This window comes from Gekko japonicus, unplaced genomic scaffold (assembly GCF_001447785.1).
Source record: "Gekko japonicus isolate JY-2015 unplaced genomic scaffold, Gekko_japonicus_V1.1 scaffold678, whole genome shotgun sequence".
Taxonomy (NCBI): Eukaryota; Metazoa; Chordata; class Lepidosauria; order Squamata; family Gekkonidae; genus Gekko; species Gekko japonicus.
This window is the reverse complement of record NW_015164685.1, coordinates 107,034-127,825: the sequence shown is the minus strand read 5'-3', so window position 1 is coordinate 127,825 and position 20,792 is coordinate 107,034. Positions and strand designations below refer to the sequence as shown.

At 49.4% G+C, this 20,792-nt stretch overlaps 1 protein-coding gene across 1 annotated transcript in view; it reads left to right on the top strand.

Annotated features, from left to right (window-relative positions):
- WIPF2 (WAS/WASL interacting protein family member 2) overlaps positions 1–20,792 on the top strand; it is a 48,341-nt gene that overhangs the window by 26,915 nt on the left and 634 nt on the right. The window contains exons 2-7 of the mRNA XM_015409338.1: positions 6,942–7,056; positions 8,508–8,640; positions 12,363–12,500; positions 13,677–14,345; positions 16,487–16,696; positions 20,075–20,176. Coding sequence (XP_015264824.1) covers positions 7,000–7,056; positions 8,508–8,640; positions 12,363–12,500; positions 13,677–14,345; positions 16,487–16,696; positions 20,075–20,176 — 1,309 coding nt within the window. The 5' untranslated portion in view covers positions 6,942–6,999. The remainder of the gene's footprint in view (positions 1–6,941; positions 7,057–8,507; positions 8,641–12,362; positions 12,501–13,676; positions 14,346–16,486; positions 16,697–20,074; positions 20,177–20,792) is intronic.

The window sequence follows — 20,792 nt, the reverse complement described above, 5'->3', positions numbered from 1 at the left end:
TCCACTGCAGCGGCCCCTGTGCCCCCCTCCCCTCCGCCTCGTTCCTACCTCCGCTGCCTCCTTCCCCCAGCCCTTCCACTGTTGCAGTCTCCTTGTGCTACAGCTTGTTCCATGCTGCAGATCCTTAAAAACAAACACCTCTTATGCCAACCAGTGTTCCCTCTAAGCCGAGTTAGTGTGAGCTCTTATGCCAACCAGTGTTCCTTCTAAGCTGAGTTGGTGTGAGCTAGCTCACAGTTTTTTAGCCTCCAGTTCACACATTTTTGTCTCTGCTCAGGAAGGAGGGCTCCAGAGCAAACTAATTTATGCAGCGGCCAAATCACTCACTCGCAACTTTTAATGCCAGTAGCTCACAAAGTAGGATTTTTGTTCACGAGACTCCACAGCTTAGAGGGAGCACTGGTGCCAGCCATGATCTTGCAAGATCTCAGCATTGTTTGCTTTGCACGGTCTTTGCAACTGCAGGCACTGCTTGTGTACTTTCTTTTAAAAACTTTTTAATTTCCCCCCCTGCAACCTGCCCCCTCCTGAGGTTTGTAGAAAAATCCCTTCTCTCTGTACATGGCCTCAACATGTAGAGTTTTTGATTCACAATCGGGGCCATGTTCAGAGTAGAGTATAAAGATACAAGGTGCAAATTGCTTTGGATGCAGTTTTGGAACTAGAGATTGTGTCTCTTAGTTTTTTATAATTCCAGGAGATACTTTTGGTCCTATCTTTGGTGTAACAACTGGTGCAAACACATGTCTGTCTCCGTAACTATACGGGGATAGATGCTTCTTTTCGAAAATTGAACATGGGATTCTGCAGAGTCTGGTATTCACTTATAAGCTAGGCTTGGATGCTACATACCCGTTGGCTGTAAGTGTCCCTGCATTTGGAGTTGGAGAACCTTCCCTATGATACAGATCAAGATGGGTAGCCGTATCAGTCTGTCTGTAGCAGTAGAAAAGAGCAAGAGTCCCGTAGTCCTTAAAGACTAACAAAATTTGTGGCAGGGGAGGAGCTTTCCTGAGTCACTGCTCACTTCTTCACTTTCCCTGTGAGGAAAGGCTGAAGAGTTTGGGACTTTTCAGTTTAGAAAAGAGACAACTAAGAGGGGACATGATAGAGGTTTCTAAAACTATGCATGGGGGGGGGGGAGGTGACAGAAAACTTTTTCTCCCTCTCCCAAAATGCTAGGACTCGAGGGCACCCAATGAAGCTGGTGGGCGGTAGGTTCAGGATGGACAAAAGGAAATATTACTTTACACAGAGAGTGATTAAAATGTGGAATTCACTGCCAGCGGATGTCGTGATGGCCACAGGAATAAAGAGCTTTAAAAGAGGATTAGATAGATTCATGGAGGATCGGTCTGTAAGTGGCTACTAACCATGGTGGCTGAGGGGAACCTCCACATTCAGAGGCACTAATCCTTTGAATCCCAGACCCAGGAGGCAGCATCAGGGAAGTCTTGGACTCTGTGCCCTGTTGTTGGCCCTCCAGGGGAACTGGTTGGCTGCTGTGTGAGATAGGATGCTGGACTAGATGAACTACTGGTCTGATTCAGCAGGGCTCTTCTTGCGTTATCTCCTTTCAAGAACAACCCACCACAGATGCATGGCCTTGTGGCTTTTGCTAATTTCAATGGTTCTGCTCTTGTGTAAGAGAGAGATGCCAATGGATAGTGCTTGTAGTCTGTGCGGTGGCTACCACAGTTCCATCTTGAAGTGATGGTGGAGCTCTGGGGTTGGCCAAGGACTTGAGCGTTCAGCCACTGGACATCCTTTTGGCCAGCCCTTGTAAAGCTTCACACAGACCTAGAGGTTCGCAAAGGTGCCTGATCCCCGATACCAGCAGCCTCAGATCCTCTGAGTTCCATAGAATTCTGTCACTTCGCATTGCCTGGGGCTGTTGTAGCTCTTGATTTAGCAGACAGGTATTCAGATTGGGTGCATTCCAGCAGCATTAGACTTCCCAATCCGAAGTCGGTCTGACTGGTATCATTTGATGTCATTGGTCTTGTGGTTTTGACAGCTATTGGCATTGTGGCGTGACTCACAGGTGATAACTTCCTGGATCTGCTTCCTTAGCTGAAGTGTTTCTGTTGTCCCATGGTATTTAGGACTCCATATCTGTCTGCCAGGTCATGCAAAGCCTGTGTTGAGTATGAGATGCTGGCGACTGCAATTCTGCATTAACCCTGAACTCTGGTTGCTCTCCATGCAGGGTTTCCAGGTCTGCACTTAGAAACCCCCAAAGGATTATTTTCTTTTTGGCCGTCTTCTTGGGCTTACGGCGGCCCTGTAGGGTTTTCAAGGCAAGAGACTTTCAGAAGTGGTTTACCATCATTTGCCTCTCCACTGGGTCCCTGGACTTCTTTGATGGTCTCCCATCCAAATACCAGCCAAGGTTGACCCTGCTTAGAAGAGCTGGTTTCCTGCTTTTCTCTACCCTAAGGAATCTCAAAGAGGCATACAATCGCCTTCCCTCCCTCTCCCCACAGCAGTCATCTTGTGAGGTAGGTGGAGCTGAGAGAGTTCTGAGAGAACTGTGAGTGACCAGAGGTCACCCAGCAGGTTCCATGTGGGGAAGTGGGGACTCCAACAGTCTGCCACTCTTAGCCACACAAGATCAGGCTAACCTGAGTCATGCGGGTCAGGAATGAAGGTCTTTAAAACCTTTAATTCTGGTAAACAGGGCCTCAATTTTCAAATCTGTAGAATAGTTACAGACTGGGAAAAGCTGTTTGGTTTTTCACGGAGAGCTTCAGTGCACACATTTTCACTATACATTGAAGCTTGTTTTATATTGTGCTGATTGTCATGGCTTCCTTCAGAGACCCATAGTGTCACTCTTTTCGGAGTGTGCTGTTAGAAGACCTTGAGCCTCTTAATGGAATTATACGCTGGAAAAGTTCCTTGGGCGGGAACCATGGCAACCAAGCAGGTATGTTACCTTCCTAAAGTAGTGCTTGGCCGCAAATGGCAGCAGTGCATTAAAAGTGACCTGCAAACTCCATTAACCACTGGGGGGGACATTTCTATAGTGCTTTGTGTCAATAGTGTGAGGTCCCTCGCCTTCGGTATTTCCTTTCATTTTACGGATGGTTTTATGGCTGTCACAGAATGCACCAAAGTACCCTGGGGTGTCTAAAATGGCAGAGTGCGTTCAGTGTACAATATCAAACATTGATTCAGGTGGGGTAGCCGTGTTGGTCTGAAGCAACAGAACAAAGTTTGAGTCCAGCAGCACCTTTTAAGACCAACAAAGTTTTATTCTGAGTATCAGCTTTCGTGTGCAGTCACACTTCTTCAGGTATTGAACATTGTCGAATGGAGATGCACTAAAAAAAAAAATCTCTGGGGTTTTCCCCTCCCAAAAAAGGCTCTTCTGAGAATATTTGAGCTGTAATCGTTGATTATAAATTTGTCCTTTTTTTGGTTAAGGTTCGATGGCCTGCCTGTGGTCCTCTGATTCCCCCAGAAAGTAACAAAAAATAGAGTGTGAGCAAGTCAGCTATTTTGAATGTAGTCCGTAGAATAACCTGTGGACCCGGCTGCTGTCTGGATGTAAATAACACCAAGGTCTGTACATCTTAGCAGGTCTTGGTTAGGGATGGGCACGAACTAGAAAAACGCGGATCATGTCGGTTTGCGGCTGCACCGTGCGAACTGTACCGAGAGGTTTGTTTGCGAACCAAACAGGTTCATGGCCCCACAAACCCTGTTGAAAGGGACCGCAGTCTATTTCAACAGGGTTTGCAGAAAGCCCCCCAAACAGCTGAGCAGCAGGGAGCAACCCTTTAAAGGTTAAAGGGACAGATTGAGACAGCCCGACTCAGAGTTCCTTTAAACCCCTGCTTTCTGCTTTATCCATGAACTGCCACGAACTGCTCTAACAGCTTGTGGAAGTTCATGACAGTAGACCTGTCATGAATTCTGGTTTGCAAATCAATAATGGGGCAAAATTCATAACAGAGTTTGCGTCATGGTTTGGTTCATGTCCATTCTTAGTCTTGGTAGCTAGCCACTTTTTATTTATTTATTTATTTATTTATTTATTTGTTGTTGTCGATTTTCCGGGCTGTATGGCCGTGGTCTTGGCATTGTAGTACCTGACGTTTCGCGAGCAGCTGTGACTGACATCCTCAGAGGTATAACACAGAAAGATTGAATACTCTCTGTGTCAACGTGACACATTTTGAATGTGGTCTGTACTGGGTCCAGTGCTTTTTAACTTGTTCATTAATGATTTGGAGTTGGGAGTAAGCAGTGAAGTGGCTAAATTTGCGGGTGACATGAAATTGTTCAGGGTGGTGAACCAGGGATTGTGAGGCACTCCAAATGGATCTGTCGAGGATGGGCAAGTGGGTGTCAATGTGGCAGATGGGGTTCAGTGTGGCCAAGTGCAAAGTGATGCACATTTTGGGGGCAAAAATCCTAACTATAAATACACGTTGATAGGGTCTGAACTGGCAGAGACTGACCGAGAGAGAGATCTTGGAGTCGTAGTAGATAATTCAATGAAAATGTCAAAACAGTGTGCGACTGCAATAAAAAAGGCCAACCCTATGCTGGGAATTATTAGGAAGGGAACTGAAAACAAATCAGCCAGTATCATAATGCCCCTGTATAAATCAATGGTGCGACCTCATTTGGAATACTGTGTGCAATTCTGGTCACCACACCTCAACAGGGACATTATAGCATTGGGAAAAGTGCAGAAAATGGCAACTAGTATGATAAAAGGGTTGGAACACTTTCCCTATGAAGAAAGGTTAAAGTACTTGGGGCTCTTTAGTATGGAGAAACGATGGCAGAGGGCTGACATGATTGAGGTTTATAAGATTATGCATGAGATGAAGCAGGTTGAGAAAGAAGTACTTTTCTCCCTTTCTCACAATACAAGAACTCGTGGGAACTCCATGAACATGCTGAGCGGTCGGGTTAGAACAGATAAAAGAAAGTACTTCTTCTCCCAAAGAATGATTAAGACATGGAATTCACTGCCACAGGAGGTGGTGGCAGCTACAAGCAATAGATGGCTTCAAGAGGGAATTGGATAAACATATGGAGCAGAGGCCCATCAGTGGCTATTAGCCACAAGGTATAGATAGGAACTCTCAGTCTGGGACAAGTGATGCTCTGTCTTCTTGGTGCTTGGGGGGGGGGCAACAGTGGGAGGGTTTCTAGGGTCCTGGCCCCACTGCTGGACCTCCTGATGGCACTGGATGGGCCATTGGCCTGATCCAACCTTGGCTTCTCTTACATTCTTATGTTTTTTAGATAGAGAACACAGACCAGTAATCATACGCTGTATTCAAGTTTACTAAATTAAGGACCTCTGCACTTGCATTTTCTATCACTTTCTTAATGTTCCAGAGTGACATAAGATTACCATTGATCTGAAGCCTAACACAGGAATTGTATTTCAGTACCCACTGATTTTCTATAACGAAGTAATTTGATACCGGGCACAGTGTTCCAGGCTTTCCGCATCCATTCGTGTAATTTAGGACTGATGTTTGCTGTGATATTGTGCATTTCATAGGACAGGTGGAATTTATATTAGGGCAAAAATTTGTTGGTTGCTTCAATGCTGTGAATTTTTTTAAAAATATGGTTTTATGCTTATTTTAATGGTATATGCTGTGAGCGGCACTCAAGTATAAGTTTTTCAAACAAAATATAATTTATTTATAGAACTCCATCTTGCTCGCAAATGTCTTCCCTCTGCCTGGTACAGTTTTTTTTTTAATGAAAAGAAATAATCTTGGCAATAGCGATAGATAGATAGATAGATAGATAGATAGATAGATAGATAGATAGATAGATAGATAGATATTTAGATATTTAGAATTAACATTTAAAACAAAAATGGCAAACTTCCCACATTTACATAGTCTATATGTTTGGCGTAGCTAGAACTAGGTTGGTGTAACAAATCACATTTTGCAGTAGGAACTTCAGCTTCTAACCACCGACTTTGAAGCAGTTTAATCTTAAAATGCAATCTGCGTTTCTGCATAAGTTTAGCTGCAGACAGGATCCTGTACTCAGTATCCTGGTATCTTAGATTCAGGTGGGTAGCCGTGTTGAGCTGAAGCAACAGAACAAAGTTTTGGAGTCCAGTGGCACCTTGAAGACCAACAAGTTTAATCCTGGGTATAAGCTTTTGTGTGTCTGAAGAAGTGTGTATGCACACGAATGTTTATGTTGTTGTTCAGTCACACAGTTGAGTCCGACTCTTCGCAACCCCATGGACCAGATCACGCCAGGCCCTCCTGTCTTCCGCCGTCCTCTGAAGTTTGCTCAATTTCATGTTCGTTGCATCTATGACACTGTCTAACCATCTCATCCTTTGCCGTCCCCTTCTTCTTTGACCTTCAGTCTTTCCCAGCATCAGGGTCTTCTTCTCCAGTGAGGGCTCCCTTCTTATTGGGTGGCCAAAGTGTTTGAGCTTCAGCTTCAGTATCTGGCCTTCCAGGGAACAGTCAGGGTTGATTTCTTTTAAGATTGACTGATTTGATCTCCTTGCAGTCCAGGGGAAAGTTTATACCCAGAATAAAATTTCATTGGTTTTAAAGGTGCCGCTGAGCTTAGACTTTGTTCCAGTGTCTGTGTGTTTTGGGGGCAGGTTAGTTGCTTCCCGCCCCCCCCAATAGTTACTGTTTCCCCGTGCTAAGCTATAGTCCCCGCAGAATCCTGCTTACCTCTGATGGAACCCTCAGCGTGTGCTCTCAGCAACCTTCGTGTAAATCCAGGCATTCTCTCTTGATACAGCAGCCAAGTTGGGAATAAAGGGAGAGGAGGAGGAGGAGGAGATAATATGGAAACAAAAGCCTCCAGAGGGATTGCCGTAGGGAAATAGGGGCACTGGCTTCGGGCGCCCTCCGCTCTGGGGTTTGCTCGTTCCCGGTCTCCGTTTGTGATCCTTGTGCTTTGCTCCCGACCCGCAGGTTTTTATGAGTGACCAAAAATTCTCTGTCCGCTGAGCCAGCAGGGAGTGGGGTGAAGATGCCAATACCTCCTCCGCCTCCGCCGGGACCACCCCCACCCCCCACTTTCAACCAGGTAGGTCCCTCTGGCCCACCCTTCTGTTCAGTCTCATCCCGTCAGTTCCCTGGCGTGTCTTCATCTTGGGCAGTGTGGCTGGGAAGGACCTCTGCCACAGAGCTTTGAGGAGAAGGGGGTTTGGGGTGCCTAGGCCAGATAAAATGGGCTGGCTCCTTGTATTGGGAAATCCTCAGTAGCATCCTGTGTTCAGTCACTGGCAAAAGTCCCTTCGAAACAAGCAGAAGAGCTGGGCCTGGAGGACATCCTGCAGCGTCGGAGAGAACGTCAGTCAGACTCGCTGTGACCAGCTTGACGGACTGACTCACAGTGTAAGGCAGCTCTAGGTGTTCTTAACCCGGCTGTCTGGTCAGCAGCACACCCTGCCCTTTTCCCGGTGCAGAAGGGGTGCAGTCCTTGCTCAGGTGCTTCTCCAGCTATGCTGGAAGGGGAAGGACAGCGTGGGTGAAGGGACTGTGGTTTTACAGGTTGTTAAAAATGGATAGCCCAAGGGGTGGGGTGGCTGCAGGTAAGGGAAAGGCTTTAGGAGGGGCTTGAGAGAGAAGGAAGGCTCCGCTTCAGCTGGGAAAATCGTCCTGCGCGCAGCAGGGCTGGGTAGAGTTCTGGGCTCTTTTTCTGGCCGGCTACTCTGCTCCTCCGCCCACTCTCTGGGGAGACACGAGATCAATGCTCCCTCTAAGCTGTGGAGTCTTGTGAGCAAAAATTCTACTTGGTGAGCTACTGGCATTAAAGTTGTGAGCGAGCGATTTGGCTGCTCCATAAATTAGTTCGCTCTGGAGCCCTCCTTCCCGAGCGAAGGCAAAAAAATATGAGCCGGAGAGCCAGTTTGGTGTAGTGGCTAAGTGCGCAGACTCTAATTTGGGAGAACAAGGTTTGATTCCCCCACTCCTCCACTTGCACCTGCTGGATGACCTTGGGCAAGCTCTCTCAGCCCCACAGGGTGTCTGTTGTGGGGAGGGGAAGGGAAAGGAGTTTGTAAGCCGCTCTGAGACACCCTTGGGTAGTGAAGGGTGGGGTATAAATCCAGTCTCTTCTTCTTCTAAAAAAACTGTGAGCTAGCTCACACTCAGCTTAGAGGGAGCACTGCACGAGACCGCCTGCCTGTCGTCCTCCTGTCCCATCAAGCTGCTTAAGTGTTGTGTGCAGGAAGGGCTCTGTTCCTTTCAAAGGGCCACTCTGTCCTGTCGTCTGAGGTTAAGCTCGGATTGTCCCGGCCTCACCAGAAGGCTCACTTCGCCTGCCGTTCCCCGTCCCGCCTGTCCTGAGAAAGCAGGTCTCGTTTCTCAGGGGCTGCTGATAAGCCAGCAGTCCCCTGACGCCGCTGGAGGAAGCAAAAAGTGGAGCTTCCCATTCCAAAGAAGCAGCCCTTGGCTGAAAAGTATTCACTCAGGCCAGAGCCGTTACCCGCGTCTGACCTTTTTGGGGTGTGTGCGTTTGATGTGTCCCTTCAGGCGAACGCCGAGCCCCCGAAACTGAACAGGGACGAGCAGCGAGGGAGGGGAGCCCTGCTGCAAGACATCTGCAAAGGGGCCAAGTTGAAAAAGGTGACCCAAGTCAACGACCGGAGCGCCCCCGTCATAGAGAGTGAGTGTGGGTCTGGGGGGAGAGAAGCACCGGCTGTGGCATTACAGAAGCCAAAGGTTACTACTGATAGAACTCTGCCCCATCTTCCAGATGGGACTCTTTCCACAGTTTCAGAAGCCTTTTCGTGTTTGAAATGATCCACTGATAGGATTGGAAAGAAGTTCAGAATTCAGACAGGAGGTGAAATCGGGGGGGTGGGATGGGCAGGCGGGGGAGAAAGAGAATTATCACATTATTGTTACAAGATGAGTGTTGCTTACCCTTGAGATGTGCTTTGCCTGGGGCCAGAAAAATTAGACACGCTAGTTTGAGGTATACCTTTCCACAGGGGTCATTTCCTGCAGGAGTGCACAGGAGCGGAGCTCCGGCAGTAAAGAGCCCAGGGGGCAGGCACATGCAACAAGCCCCACCCCCTGCTCCCAGCAGCCCTCAGTCAGAGCAAGAAGCAGCCAGGTAAGTTGCAGAGGCCCCCCCAGTCCAAAACAGTGCAGTGGTACCTTTAAGACCAAGTTTTATTCAGGTACAAGCTCTCCCTCCTCTGCGAGGACAGATCTGCATGTTCCCCCCCCCCCCAATAATCCAAAACAGTCCAGTGGAGCCTGAGCGGTGGGTGTTGCCTTCTGTCACACTTCCGGTGATGTCAGGGGGTGTGGCATATGTGAATAAGTTATGCTAATGAGTTAGGCTAACGAGCTCCTGCACCTCTTTTTCTACGAAATGACCCCTGCCTTTCCATGCCCCCTAGTGTGTAGCTTGGCTCACTTGCTTGATCTATCTACTCCTTACATACTGCAGAAAGCAGTGCGTTTCATCTTTAGCCTATCATCCCAGTCTGCACCTTAACCCTGAGCAAAATCCCACAGGGTTGGTTTATTGATTTCTGCCATCCTCGAGGAATTTGCTTGAGAAATGTGGGGCTGTTCGCTGCAGGTACCTTCTGCAGTGAAGCTGCTCTTAGCTTGTGGCACGCTGAGGTTTGCATTGTCTGCTGATTCTGCCTTCAGTCCCTTTAGCTCTGTCGTCCTGTCATCAAGAGCTGTGCGGGAGAGGTCAGCTCTGGAAGCCTCATGGCTCAGCTCTCAGCCTACCTTACCTCACAGGGTTGTTGTGAGGATAAAATGGAGGAGAGGAGAGTGATTTAAGTTGGTCCCCATTGGAGAGGAAGATGGGGTGCAAATGATTAATAATAATAATAATAATAATAATAATAATAGGCACTTCTGTTCAGTATACCTTTGGGCTGCCAGGCTCAGTGCTCCAGGTGTGCTAGAGGACTTTTTTAAAAATAAAAGCTCCTGTTCTGAACCACTCCCAGCACCGCAGTAGCTTGAAGTGCAAAGTAACTGCAAATCTTATTTATTTATTTATTGGGATTTTTATCCCGCCCTCCCTGCGAGGCGGGCTCATGGTGGCTTACATGGTGGCAAAGCCCATATAAAACAGGATAAAAGCAATAAAAACATTAATAACAATTAATCACAACAACAATAATACTCAACTGAAAGCAGGATGGTCCCCGGATATATGCCATGATGGTAAACAGACAGTTCTCTGGGAATGATATTGTCCTATAGCTAATCCCAAGCAAGTAAGTCCGGTGGTATCAGTTGCGCAAAATTGTGGCAGATCTTCCCGGGCCATCCTTAACCCAGATGTTGTCCACATCATTGGTGGTGGTGGTGGCAGCCCCTATGTGAAAGCCTGGTGGAAGAGCTCCATCTTACAGGCCCTGCGGAACTGCATAAGGTCCCGCAGGGCCCTGATCTCCTTCGGGAGCTTGTTCCACCAGGTAGGGGCCGCCACCAAAAAGGACCTGGCCCTAGTCGCGGTGAGCCTTGCCTCCCGGGGGCCTGGAACCACCAGGCGATGTTGTGGCCCGGACCGAAGTGCTCTTTGGGGTATATGTGGGGAAAGGCGGTCCCTCAGGTAAGTTGGACCCTGGCCATATAGGGCTTTAAAGGTAATTACCAGCACTTTGAAATGGATTCGGTATGCTATTGGCAGCCAGTGCAGCGCTTTCAGCCCAGGCTGGATGTGCTCCCACTTGGGGAGACCCATCATCAGCCTGGCCGCCGCATTCTGCACTAGCTGCAGCTTCCGGATCTGCGCCAAAGGCAGCCCCATGTAGAGAACATTACAGTAATCTAACCTCGAGGTGACCGTCGCATGGATCACTGTAGCCAGGTCATCGCGGCCGAGGAAGGGAAATCTTGGCAGCAAGCCTGCAAATGGACCTCTCTGAATCCTGGTACGGAGGTGGCTGTGCCACCTGGGATGCATTCACACCTGTCTTCTCAGGCTGCAGTAGTTATTATTATCATATGGCATTGTGTGTAGTATAGCCAGGAGAATCCTAAGATTGTCTGGCAGCCAGAATTTCCAGCTCTTTTAGTGTTATGCACCACTAGGTGGCGAGCTAGACTTGTTTTTTTTAAGGCAAGAGACGTTTCAGAGGTGGTTTGCCATTGCTGGCCTCTGCATCATGACCCTGGTATGCCTTGGAGGTCACCCATCCAGATAATAGCCAAAGCTGACCCTGCTTAGCTTCTGAGATCTGACGAGATCAGGCTAGCCTGGGGTACCCAGAGCAGGGCAGTCCGCGGTAGTTTCACCCCCACATGGACTTCAGCGGTGAAATGTTTTGATCCTCAGCTGTTCCCACTGGCCCTGCAGCTGTCGGATGACTGATGTCGTCTGGCTGTCTCTTATAGCCTTGCATTGAATAGAGACATGTGTAGGGAGCCACCTCTGAAGATGGGCACTGTGCCCATCCGTTTCTGCCCACGAAAGCAGAATTACTCTTTCCTTCTCAACTGCAGAACTGTTGTCGGAGTCATTTGCAAGCACCCCCTAGGAATGGCAGTGAAAAAGACTGCTGGATTTCTAAAGTGGTCATTTATACCTGGAGACCAAGCCCTACGCGGAAAGGCTGAGGGATTTGGGAATTTTCAGTCTGGAGAAGAGGAGGTTGAAGGGGGGGGGGACACATGATTGCTGTCTAAGTATTTGAAGGGCTGTCACTTGGAGAAGGGCAGGGAGCTGTTCTTGTGGGCAGCAGAGGAGAGGACTCGCAAGAATGGGTTTAAATGAAGGGCGGGATGGTACCGGCTGGATCTTAGGAAGAACTTTTTTACAGTCAGAGTTGTGCAGCAGTGGAACCAGCTGCCTAGGGAGGTGGTGAGCTCCCCCTCCCTGGCAGTCTTTAAGCAGTGGCTGGACAAATGTCCTGTGTGGCCCCTTCCAACTATGTGATTCTATGATTCTGTACCAATTTACCACTGGAAAAGTGCAAGCCTGGCAGGAGAAAGGGAGAAAGCTGTCGGTAGCTTGCGCAGAAGTGTCAGGCTAGGATCCGGCAATCCCGACTCTGCAGTGGAAGCTTGCAGGGTGACCTAGGGGGCAGTCCCATCGACCCTCCCTCGCAGGGCGGTTGTGAGGATGAAGTGGAGAAGAGGAGAACAATGTCCAGTGTTTGGGGGTGGAAGGCAGGGTAGAAGTGTAGTAAATGAAATGAGAAGAGAGCAAGAGTCTGGTGGCACCTTAACGACTAACCAAATTGGTGGCGGGGGAGGAGCTTTCGTGAGTCGCTGCTCACTTCTTCAGATAACAGCTAGAACGTGAGCCCATGTGTCCTGTATATTGGAAAGTGGAGTGATTTCAGATGCCAGCTTGAGTGTGTAACCTTTCTGAAGTGTCATAATTTGGGAGTCTTTCTGTTCCAGAATCCAAGGGGACTGGCGGCAGCGGTGGTGGCAGCAGCGGCAGCTACGGTTCCAGCGCGTCTCCCCTGCAACCAAAGGGGGGCCTTTTCCAAGGTGGTGTCCCCAAGCTTCGACCAGTAGGAGCAAAGGACAATTCAGGTAATTGGACCACATCCTATGGAGGCGGGTGAAGTGGATCACAGGAAATTGTTTTAAAGCCATGACTTCAAACAGCAGACTTAAATCCTTGAACATCAGGAGACCCCTGCTGGATCAGACCAGTGGCAGCCATCTAGTCCAGCCTCCTGCCTCACACAGCAGCCAGCCAGTTCCCCTGGATGGCCAACAACAGGGCACAGAGGCCGAGGCCTTCCCCTCATGTTGCCTCCTGGCTCTGGTATTCAGAGGCCTCTGAATGTGGAGGTTCCTCTCAGCCACCATGGCTGGTAGCCATTGACATACATGCTCCACAAATTTATCTAATCCCCTTTCAAAGCTCTTTATTCCTGTTGCCATCATGACATCCTCTGGCAGTGATTTCCACATTTTAACCACTCTCTGTGTAAAGTTCTATTTCCTTTTGTCTGTCCTGAACCGACTGCCCATCAGCTTCATTGGTTCCCCCGAGTCCTAGTATTTTGGGAGAGGAAGAAAGAGTTCCCTTTGTCCGCTCTCTCCACCCCATGCATAATTGTATAAACCTCTGCCATGCCCCCCCCTTAGTCATCTCTTTCCTAAACTGAAAAGTCCCAGACTCCCAGAGGTGCTCCAACCCCCTGCCCTGCTTGCCATTTGAAATTGCCGACACTTTCAAGCAGTCCTTGAATACGTTGCTTTGTAACTTGGTATTTGGTGCCGTATACATCCTAGTAACCTGGTTTGGCAGCCTTGACACTGGCTCTGAATAGTCCTTGGAATGGCAGGCCTGAGGAAGCTGGGAGTTACGAGAGCGCCAAGAACTGGGAGGAAAGGGAGTGTTCAGGGGGTGCTCCTGGGAGCAGAGGGGGAGACAGCTAGGCTGTGGAGGATTGTCATCTGGGAAGTGAATGAAATAGGGAGGCTACGGAGGGGTTAACTGCATCTCGCAAATGCCTGAATTACCCAAAATTCTAGCTAGCTGATTTTAGGTCTCTAGCCTGACAAGAGTGTCCCAGGAGTTTCCCACTGAAACATCTGCTCAGTCACGGATCACCGATCTTCTGTGCCGGTGCGCAGTCTGACACAAGAAGGGTGATCAGTGCTAAGAGGGCGAGCAGTGCCAAGACAAGTACATGAGACTTCCAGGCCGACCCAGTTAACTCTGCAAACCATTAATCTCAGTGGGTTCTTTTCCAGTTCTGGACAGCCCCTCTGGGAAACAGTCCTTACATGTTCCGGGATCCAGAGCAGCCGCCCCGCGGCCACCAGGGTCTGCTTCCGGCAGCCGCCACCAAGATGACAGCGAGAGCAGCCGCGCTTCCCCCCCAGAGCTTCCTCGCATGCAGAGACCCTCCTTGCCTGATCTCTCGCGGCCAAACAGTGCCAGCGGCACTGGCATGAAACACAGTTCGTCAGCCCCACCGCCTCCGCCGCCAGGACGCCGCGCCAACGCCCCTCCTGCTCCCTCATCTATGCACGGCAGCAAAACACCTTCCTACAACCGTGAGAAGCCATTGCCTCCGACCCCGGGACAGCGGCACCCTGGGAGCCGGGATGGACCTCCAGCTCCTCCGCCCATCAAGCCGCCCCCCTCCCCGGTGAACATCCGGACGGGACCAAGCAGCCAGGGCCAGTCTCTGGCACCCCCTCCTCCGCCTTACCGGCAGCCCCCAGGCATCCCCAACGGCCCCGCCAGCCCCACCAACGAATCTGCCCCTGAACTGCCACAGAGACACAATTCCTTGCACAGGAAGACTCCGGGGCCCGTGAGGGGCATGGCTCCGCCCCCGCCCCCTTCAGCGTCCCCTTCTTTGCAAAGCAGCCGGCCGCCGCCTCCTGCCCGTGACCCCCCAAGCCGAGGTGCAGGTAAGGAAGGAGGACCAGGGACCGGACTTGAGGGGGGATTCTTGGTTTCTAGAAAGAAGGTGCTGTGGGTCAGGATGGTCCAGATGCTAAACTTGCCACATCCCGGGGGAAATGGGGATGGGTTTTTGACAGCAGGGGGCACGGAACAGCTCTGCTCCCTGGGCAGGTCCAGTCCGTCAGAATGCAGCCTGTATTCAATCCCTTGATCTGCAATTTTTGCAAAAGCCCCTCCATGTCCGCAGGACAAATGGTGTCCAGTGCTGGTTAAGTGTGAGCTTGGAGCCAAGAAGTTCCTAATTCACATCTTGCTTCCTGGTGTCCCCCTCTCCCCCAGTCACGTGCAGCACGGGAGGAATAAATAGATCCTTGTCTGCCTCTGTGGGTTGTCGTGGGGGTGATGGAGATGATGTACATGAAGCCCTTCAGAAGGGATGACGGAAATGCTGCTCGGTGGGAGTGTCCAGCGGCGTTGTGCGATCCCAGATTTTCAGGGATTCTTGAGAGATGCCGGCCTCTGCCACTGTTCTGGCATTCCATGTCAGTTGCTGGGCAGTGGGTGGGTGTGTTGGGGTTAGAATCAGTGTTCCCTCTAAGCTGAGTCAGTAGTGTGAGCTAGCTCAAAGTTTTTAGTCTCCAGCTTACTTATTTTTGTCTTCGCTCAGGAAGGATGGCTCCAGAGGAAACTTAATTTATGCAGTAGCAGCCCCAAAATCAAGCTACCATTTGAGAGAAAAAAAGAAAAAATAGATTGTTGTGGCACTCTGGAATTTCTCTTTGTAGTTTATAGTAAAAAGCAATTAAAAATCCCCTATGGGGGGCCCAACATTTTTTTTTATGTAGTAGCCAAATCACCTGCTCACAACTTTTAATGCCAGTAGCTCACCAAGTAGAATTTTTGCTCACAAGACTCCACAGCTCAGAGGGAGCATTGGTTAGAACGTGTTCTCAGTCTGCAAGAGGGTCTTTGCCGTCGAGCTGCCTGGGCGTGGGGTGTGGGAACTGAAGCCCGATGGAATGCGTTGCGTGGAAGATCACACCTCACACTCATCATCTGCTGCCGTGCCAGGATTGTGGATGCAGGACTGCGCTGGTCCTGGGGCTCTGGAGCATAAATAAGAGATGATGTCATGTGCCGTGGCTTGCTGGCAACTCAGCAGACTCTCGCGCTGGTCCAAGCAAAGCGTGTGGGTGTGAGCCGGCAGGGTGATTGGCTTACAGGTGGTAATCTGGTCCCTTTTGTTAGATTGGTGGAGCACAGTGAGGGCTAAGCCAGTGCTGAATTACTCCTCCTGTGAATGCCCAGATCGTGGCTTGCTGTGCTGGGTGCTGCCAGGCCTCTGGAACGAACGAGAACGGGTAGCGAGCTGGGATCAGAGTGCGAAATAAAGCTGTCGTCTGCCTGGCCATTCTCTTAATTCAATATTCTCTCACGTGGCAGCCTGCGTCAGGAGTCCCCAGCGTGGTGCCCAGGGGCACTGGCACCTTTCCCGGTGCCTGCCAAGTGTTTTTAGAAAGTGGGAGGGGCCAAGTAGGGATTTTCCCCCAGCAGGGCTTCTGATTGGCCATTGGAGATCTGATTGGCTGTGTGGATTTTTGAAAGCCTTGTTTTGGCAGCAGCTGCCACCACAGCAAAAGAATAAGTTGAGGCGGCCATTTTGTGACTGGCTCCACCTCCCGGAGCAGCCATTTTGTGGCTTATGTGTCAGAATACTAAAGCTGCCCACAGGCTTAAAAAGGTTGGGGGGGCCCAGCCTGCATCTTTCCATGCCTACAGGTCATGTCCCGTGCTCCCTCTAAGCTGTGGGGTCTTATGAGCAAAAATTCTACCGTGTGAGCGAGCGATTTGGCTACAGCATAAATTAGTTTGCTCTGGAGCCGTCTTTCCTGAGTGAAGACAAAAATGTGTGAGCCGGAGGCTAAAAAACTGTGAGCTAGCTCACACTAACTCAGCTTAGAGGGAACACTGGTCATGTCTACAAACTGGCTTTTTGGCCAAGTGAAACTCTTGACAGGAATCGCAGGAGTCAGATGTAGTTGAGAAACTGGCCTTTGCTTCTGGTGGGCATGCCAACTCTGTCTGTCTGGCCAGAGAAAGCTCTGCCACTGCTTCCAGACCTAACTCTGAAGGATTTCCCTTGCAGCCCCTCCGCCGCCTCCCCCCATCATCCGGAACGGTGGTAGAGATGCGCCTCCCCCTCCCCCGCCCTACAGAATGCACGGGTCTTCAGATCCCATGAGCCGCGGGAAACCGCCCCCACCGCCTGCCAGGACGCCGGTCGGGCCGCCACCTCCGCCTCCACCAATGAGAAATGGGCACCGGGACTCAATCTCCACTGTCAGGTCTTTCTTGGGTGAGTACAAAGAACTTGCTGTTTTTCCTAGTCGGAGCCGGCATGACATTTAAATTGTCTGGAAGGGGTGCTCTGGGTTCTAAAAAAGCAAATCCCATTTGAAGCGGAGCACCATTAATAGATGTTTGAGTTCAGCTGAGCCTGTGGAAATGCTGTGATTGGACAAAGGTGCGGATAGGTGGAAGGATCAGGGAAGTCGATGCAAACGGTAATCACCATTAGGACCGTTCAAAATCCAAAGGCATTTTCTTTCTTCAGGTGTCTGGCATTTTTTTAAAAAAGGCTCAGTAGTTTGAAATCTGCATCCTAAAGCAAGAACAGCCCTACTAAATTTTAATTAAGGCCTAGCTAAAACCATTTCCTGTATGTATAATGAAGACGATGTCCGGGTTGCTCTCTTCTGTCACGTTAATGTTTGTATCTGCAGTGTGTTAAGTGTGCTTGTGCAGTATTCACCTTGGAATATGTCAGGCGCTTTGTATTGGGTTAAACGTAAAAAGAAAAACCAATTGCCTTGGAAGCACGGAAGCTTTACACTGTGATCGTCTGATCCTCCACATTTCCCGGTTAAGGGGAAAATGCTGTTCAGACAAATTACAAAGATGATCTGACTCCAACGGTAACAAGAGAAAGAAATTTTATGTGCAAAAATAGAAACACATCCTGTTCATATTCATGTAGGTCCATTCATGGATCATTTAGTAGAAAAAGAGGTGCAGGAGCTCATTAGCATAACTTATTTGCATATGCCACACCCCCTGACACCACCGGAAGTGTGTCAGAAGGCAACACCCACCACTGGACTGTTTTGGATTGCTAGCTATTGCGGGGGGGGGGGGGGGGGGGCGGGGATCTGTCCTCGCAGAGGAGGGAGAGCTTGTACCGGAATAAAACTTGGTCTTAAAGGTGCCACTGGACTGTTTTGGGCCGGGGGAGCTCTGCAACTTACCTGGCTGCTTCTTGCTCTGACTGAGGGCTGCTGGGAGCAGGGGGTGGGGCTTGTTGCATGTGCCTGCCCCCTGGGCTCTTTACTGCCGGAGCTCCGCTCCTGTGCGCTCCTGTAGGAAATGACCCCTGGGTACATTTAACTTATTGTGAACAGATTAACTTCAAAAAGGTCAAGCCCAGGTAAGAGAGAGAAGACGCGCGGTCCTGTATAAGATGAAACAGAAGGCAAAGGCCAAATAGGCTCAGCATCTAAGCAATGAGAGGGTGGGGCCGACTGCTAAGTGTGCCCCAGTGACAAAATTCTCTTAACCCTTTCTCTCCCAGGTCCTCTCGCATGCAGAGTTACAGTATCCAACACTTTAAACCACCATTCTGGGGTTGGAAAGGAGGGGTATAATTTTTAATAAATAATACATTTCCTATCACACCTAAACTACTTTACTTATTTAACAACGTAAAATGCGATGTTGATAGCAAGTACACCCAACCCTTGAGAGAGCTGCAAATTGCTGCACGTGGTGCTACCAGCGATCATAATTTCTGCCATCTGAGAGGTAGGGAAAAAACGAAAGATGACTGTAGAAAACAAATTCTGTGGTGAACAAAGGGAAGTGTTTTTGCACAGAGACATTTTCAGACCGTCACAGCAGGCTGGGCTACCAGCACATTTGGATACTGAATTAAACTTGACTGCATTGAAAATACTTTAATACTCTCAATGTATTATCAGTAAGAACATCAGAGATATTAATTGTTCTAAATTACTTCCATTTAATTTTTTTTTAAATGGCAAAAATCATTATTTACCATTGTATATTGTCCTGCACAAAAGTTTGCCTACTACACATTTTGAGTAAAACCTTAGAAAGCATTTCAGTCATCCCAAAAAAAGAACGCTTCAGAGGAGGTTTTTTAGTGTTCTCTCAAATTTCTGAATTTTTCCTATTAGAAAAATGAGGGGCATCTTTGGGGAAACGGGAGGGGGGGTAATTTCTTTCTGGAATTTTTCCTTTTGTTCCTGGGCCTTTACATCAGTGTTCCAGGTAGACTTTAAAAAAAAAAATTGCACAGAATGCTTAGGTTGGTAGCTGCTTACACAAAACAATGAGGCACTGGATGTATGTTTTTGGAATGTGTATTTGTGTGTGTGTGTGTGTCCTCCACCCACCTCTTGAAACATCAGGACCCAAGGCAGATAACAGTAAATGCAATACAAAAATAATTAGAACAGACAAAACAAATGAACCTCAAGCCTGCTCAAAGTGCCGCAGAAGTTCTTTTAAATTGTTCTGTTGCAAGAGAAGAGGTGAATGGCAAGGGGCTACCGCTAGTCCGTTTCTAGATGGGAACCTATCGGAATGTGTGAGGCAGTGCTCCCTCTAAGCTGTGGAGTCATGTGAGCAAAAATCCTACTTTGTGAGCTACGGGCATTAAAGTTGCCACTTGCGAGCGAGCGATTTGGCTACTGCATAGATTAGTTTACTTTGGAGCCATCCTTCCTGAGCTCAGACAAAAATCTGTGAGCTGGAGGCTAGAATACTGTGAGCTCGCTCACACTAACTCAGCTTAGAGGGAATACTGGACAAAAGAGGATTTATCCCAGCAAAACTGGAGTGAGGGCTCAGGGTGACATCTGTAAACTTCTGTTCAGATGGACAAGGGACTCGAGTCCAAGTGAAGATGGAGGGGAACGAACGCTGTATTTCCAAAGGCTCCAAGCAGGTTTAGATAGGATAACAAAGGCTGTAACAAATCAGAATAATTGGAGATAGATTGAGGAGAATCAGGGTTATGGGGAAGCAGTCCTAGCACGATTCCTGTATATTTCCTGCAGCTCACCAACACCACTACTGGGTTCTGGCCTCTACTCAGTAGTTACCTCCATGGGGCCGTGCCTGCCTCAAAGAAGAAGGGGAAAGGAGGACAAGAAGTAAGCAAAGGAGGGGAAGGAGAGGAGGCAGGAGGATTTACTGCCTGTCCTTTGCTGTATGGGGGAATCACCTGAGGTGTTCTAGTTCCATCGGTCCTCCGACTGGCCCACCAGCTGCGGCATGGAGCGGGGAGGCCCAAGGAAAAGTGCACGGCAGTTGGGGGGGGGGTGTCTGGTGGGTGATCCAGCTGCAATTCCAGGCTGTGAATTGAAACTGGAAGTGAGGCTGGGCCCGAGGCCTGATAGAAGTCCTCCAGGGGCCTGATCCGGCCCCAAGGCCACATATTTGACACGCCTGCTTTAGGGTGCTTTAGGGTGCTTGGAATATCCATCCGGCTGTCCCCAGACAGCAAGGGGAAGGTGCAGATTTAATCATCATTCCAGGCCCTGTCCCAGAGCCTTGAGGACAAGAACAGTATAGAATCACACAAAATCCTTTTAACAGGCCAGGCTGCCCGCCGCCTGCCACCTTGACAAGAACCGTTTTTTCCCTCCTACAGATGACTTTGAATCCAAATATTCCTTCCATCCAGTTGAAGATTTCCCAGCCCCAGAAGAGTTCAAGCACTTCCAGAGGATTTATCCCAGCAAAACAAACAGAGGTGAGCACTGGTTAAGGTTAACTCTTGTTTGTTTAGCTTTGTTGGGTGGCGGAAGCCACCTCGCTGTTTAGCCACCCTGCTTAAGAATTGACGGGTGGTGGCAGGGAGAGGTAAGCCACTGAGCCTAGTTGCTAGCCCATACATGCTGGACACTCTTTGCCGCCTGTTTCGTTCAGTTTCCAGCCACCCTCAGATAAGGCTCATGTTGGCCACGTACTGTCTTTCTCGAGTTTCCCCAGTCTCAGGTTGCTTTGGCAAGGAAAAGGAGGGTAGGTATGGGGGGGGGGGAGAACATTCAGCATGCCAGTGTTGCAGGGGGAGGGGCAGCGGCAGCAACAGGGATTCATAGCTTTTTGCAGCAAAGGATGGGTCGGAAGAAGTTGTCAAATGCAGAAAAGTTTCACCATGGGCGGGAATAGCATCAGAAGGTGGAAGGGCTCAGATTAGGGTTGCCAACCACCAGGTGGGGTCTGGAGACCTCCTGCTATTACACTTGATTCTCCAGACAACCCAGATTAAGTTCCCCCAGCTAAAATGGGTTGCTTCGCAGAGTGGACTGTGTGGCATTATACCCTGATGGGGTCCCTACCCAAGCCCCACCCTCCCCAGACTCCGC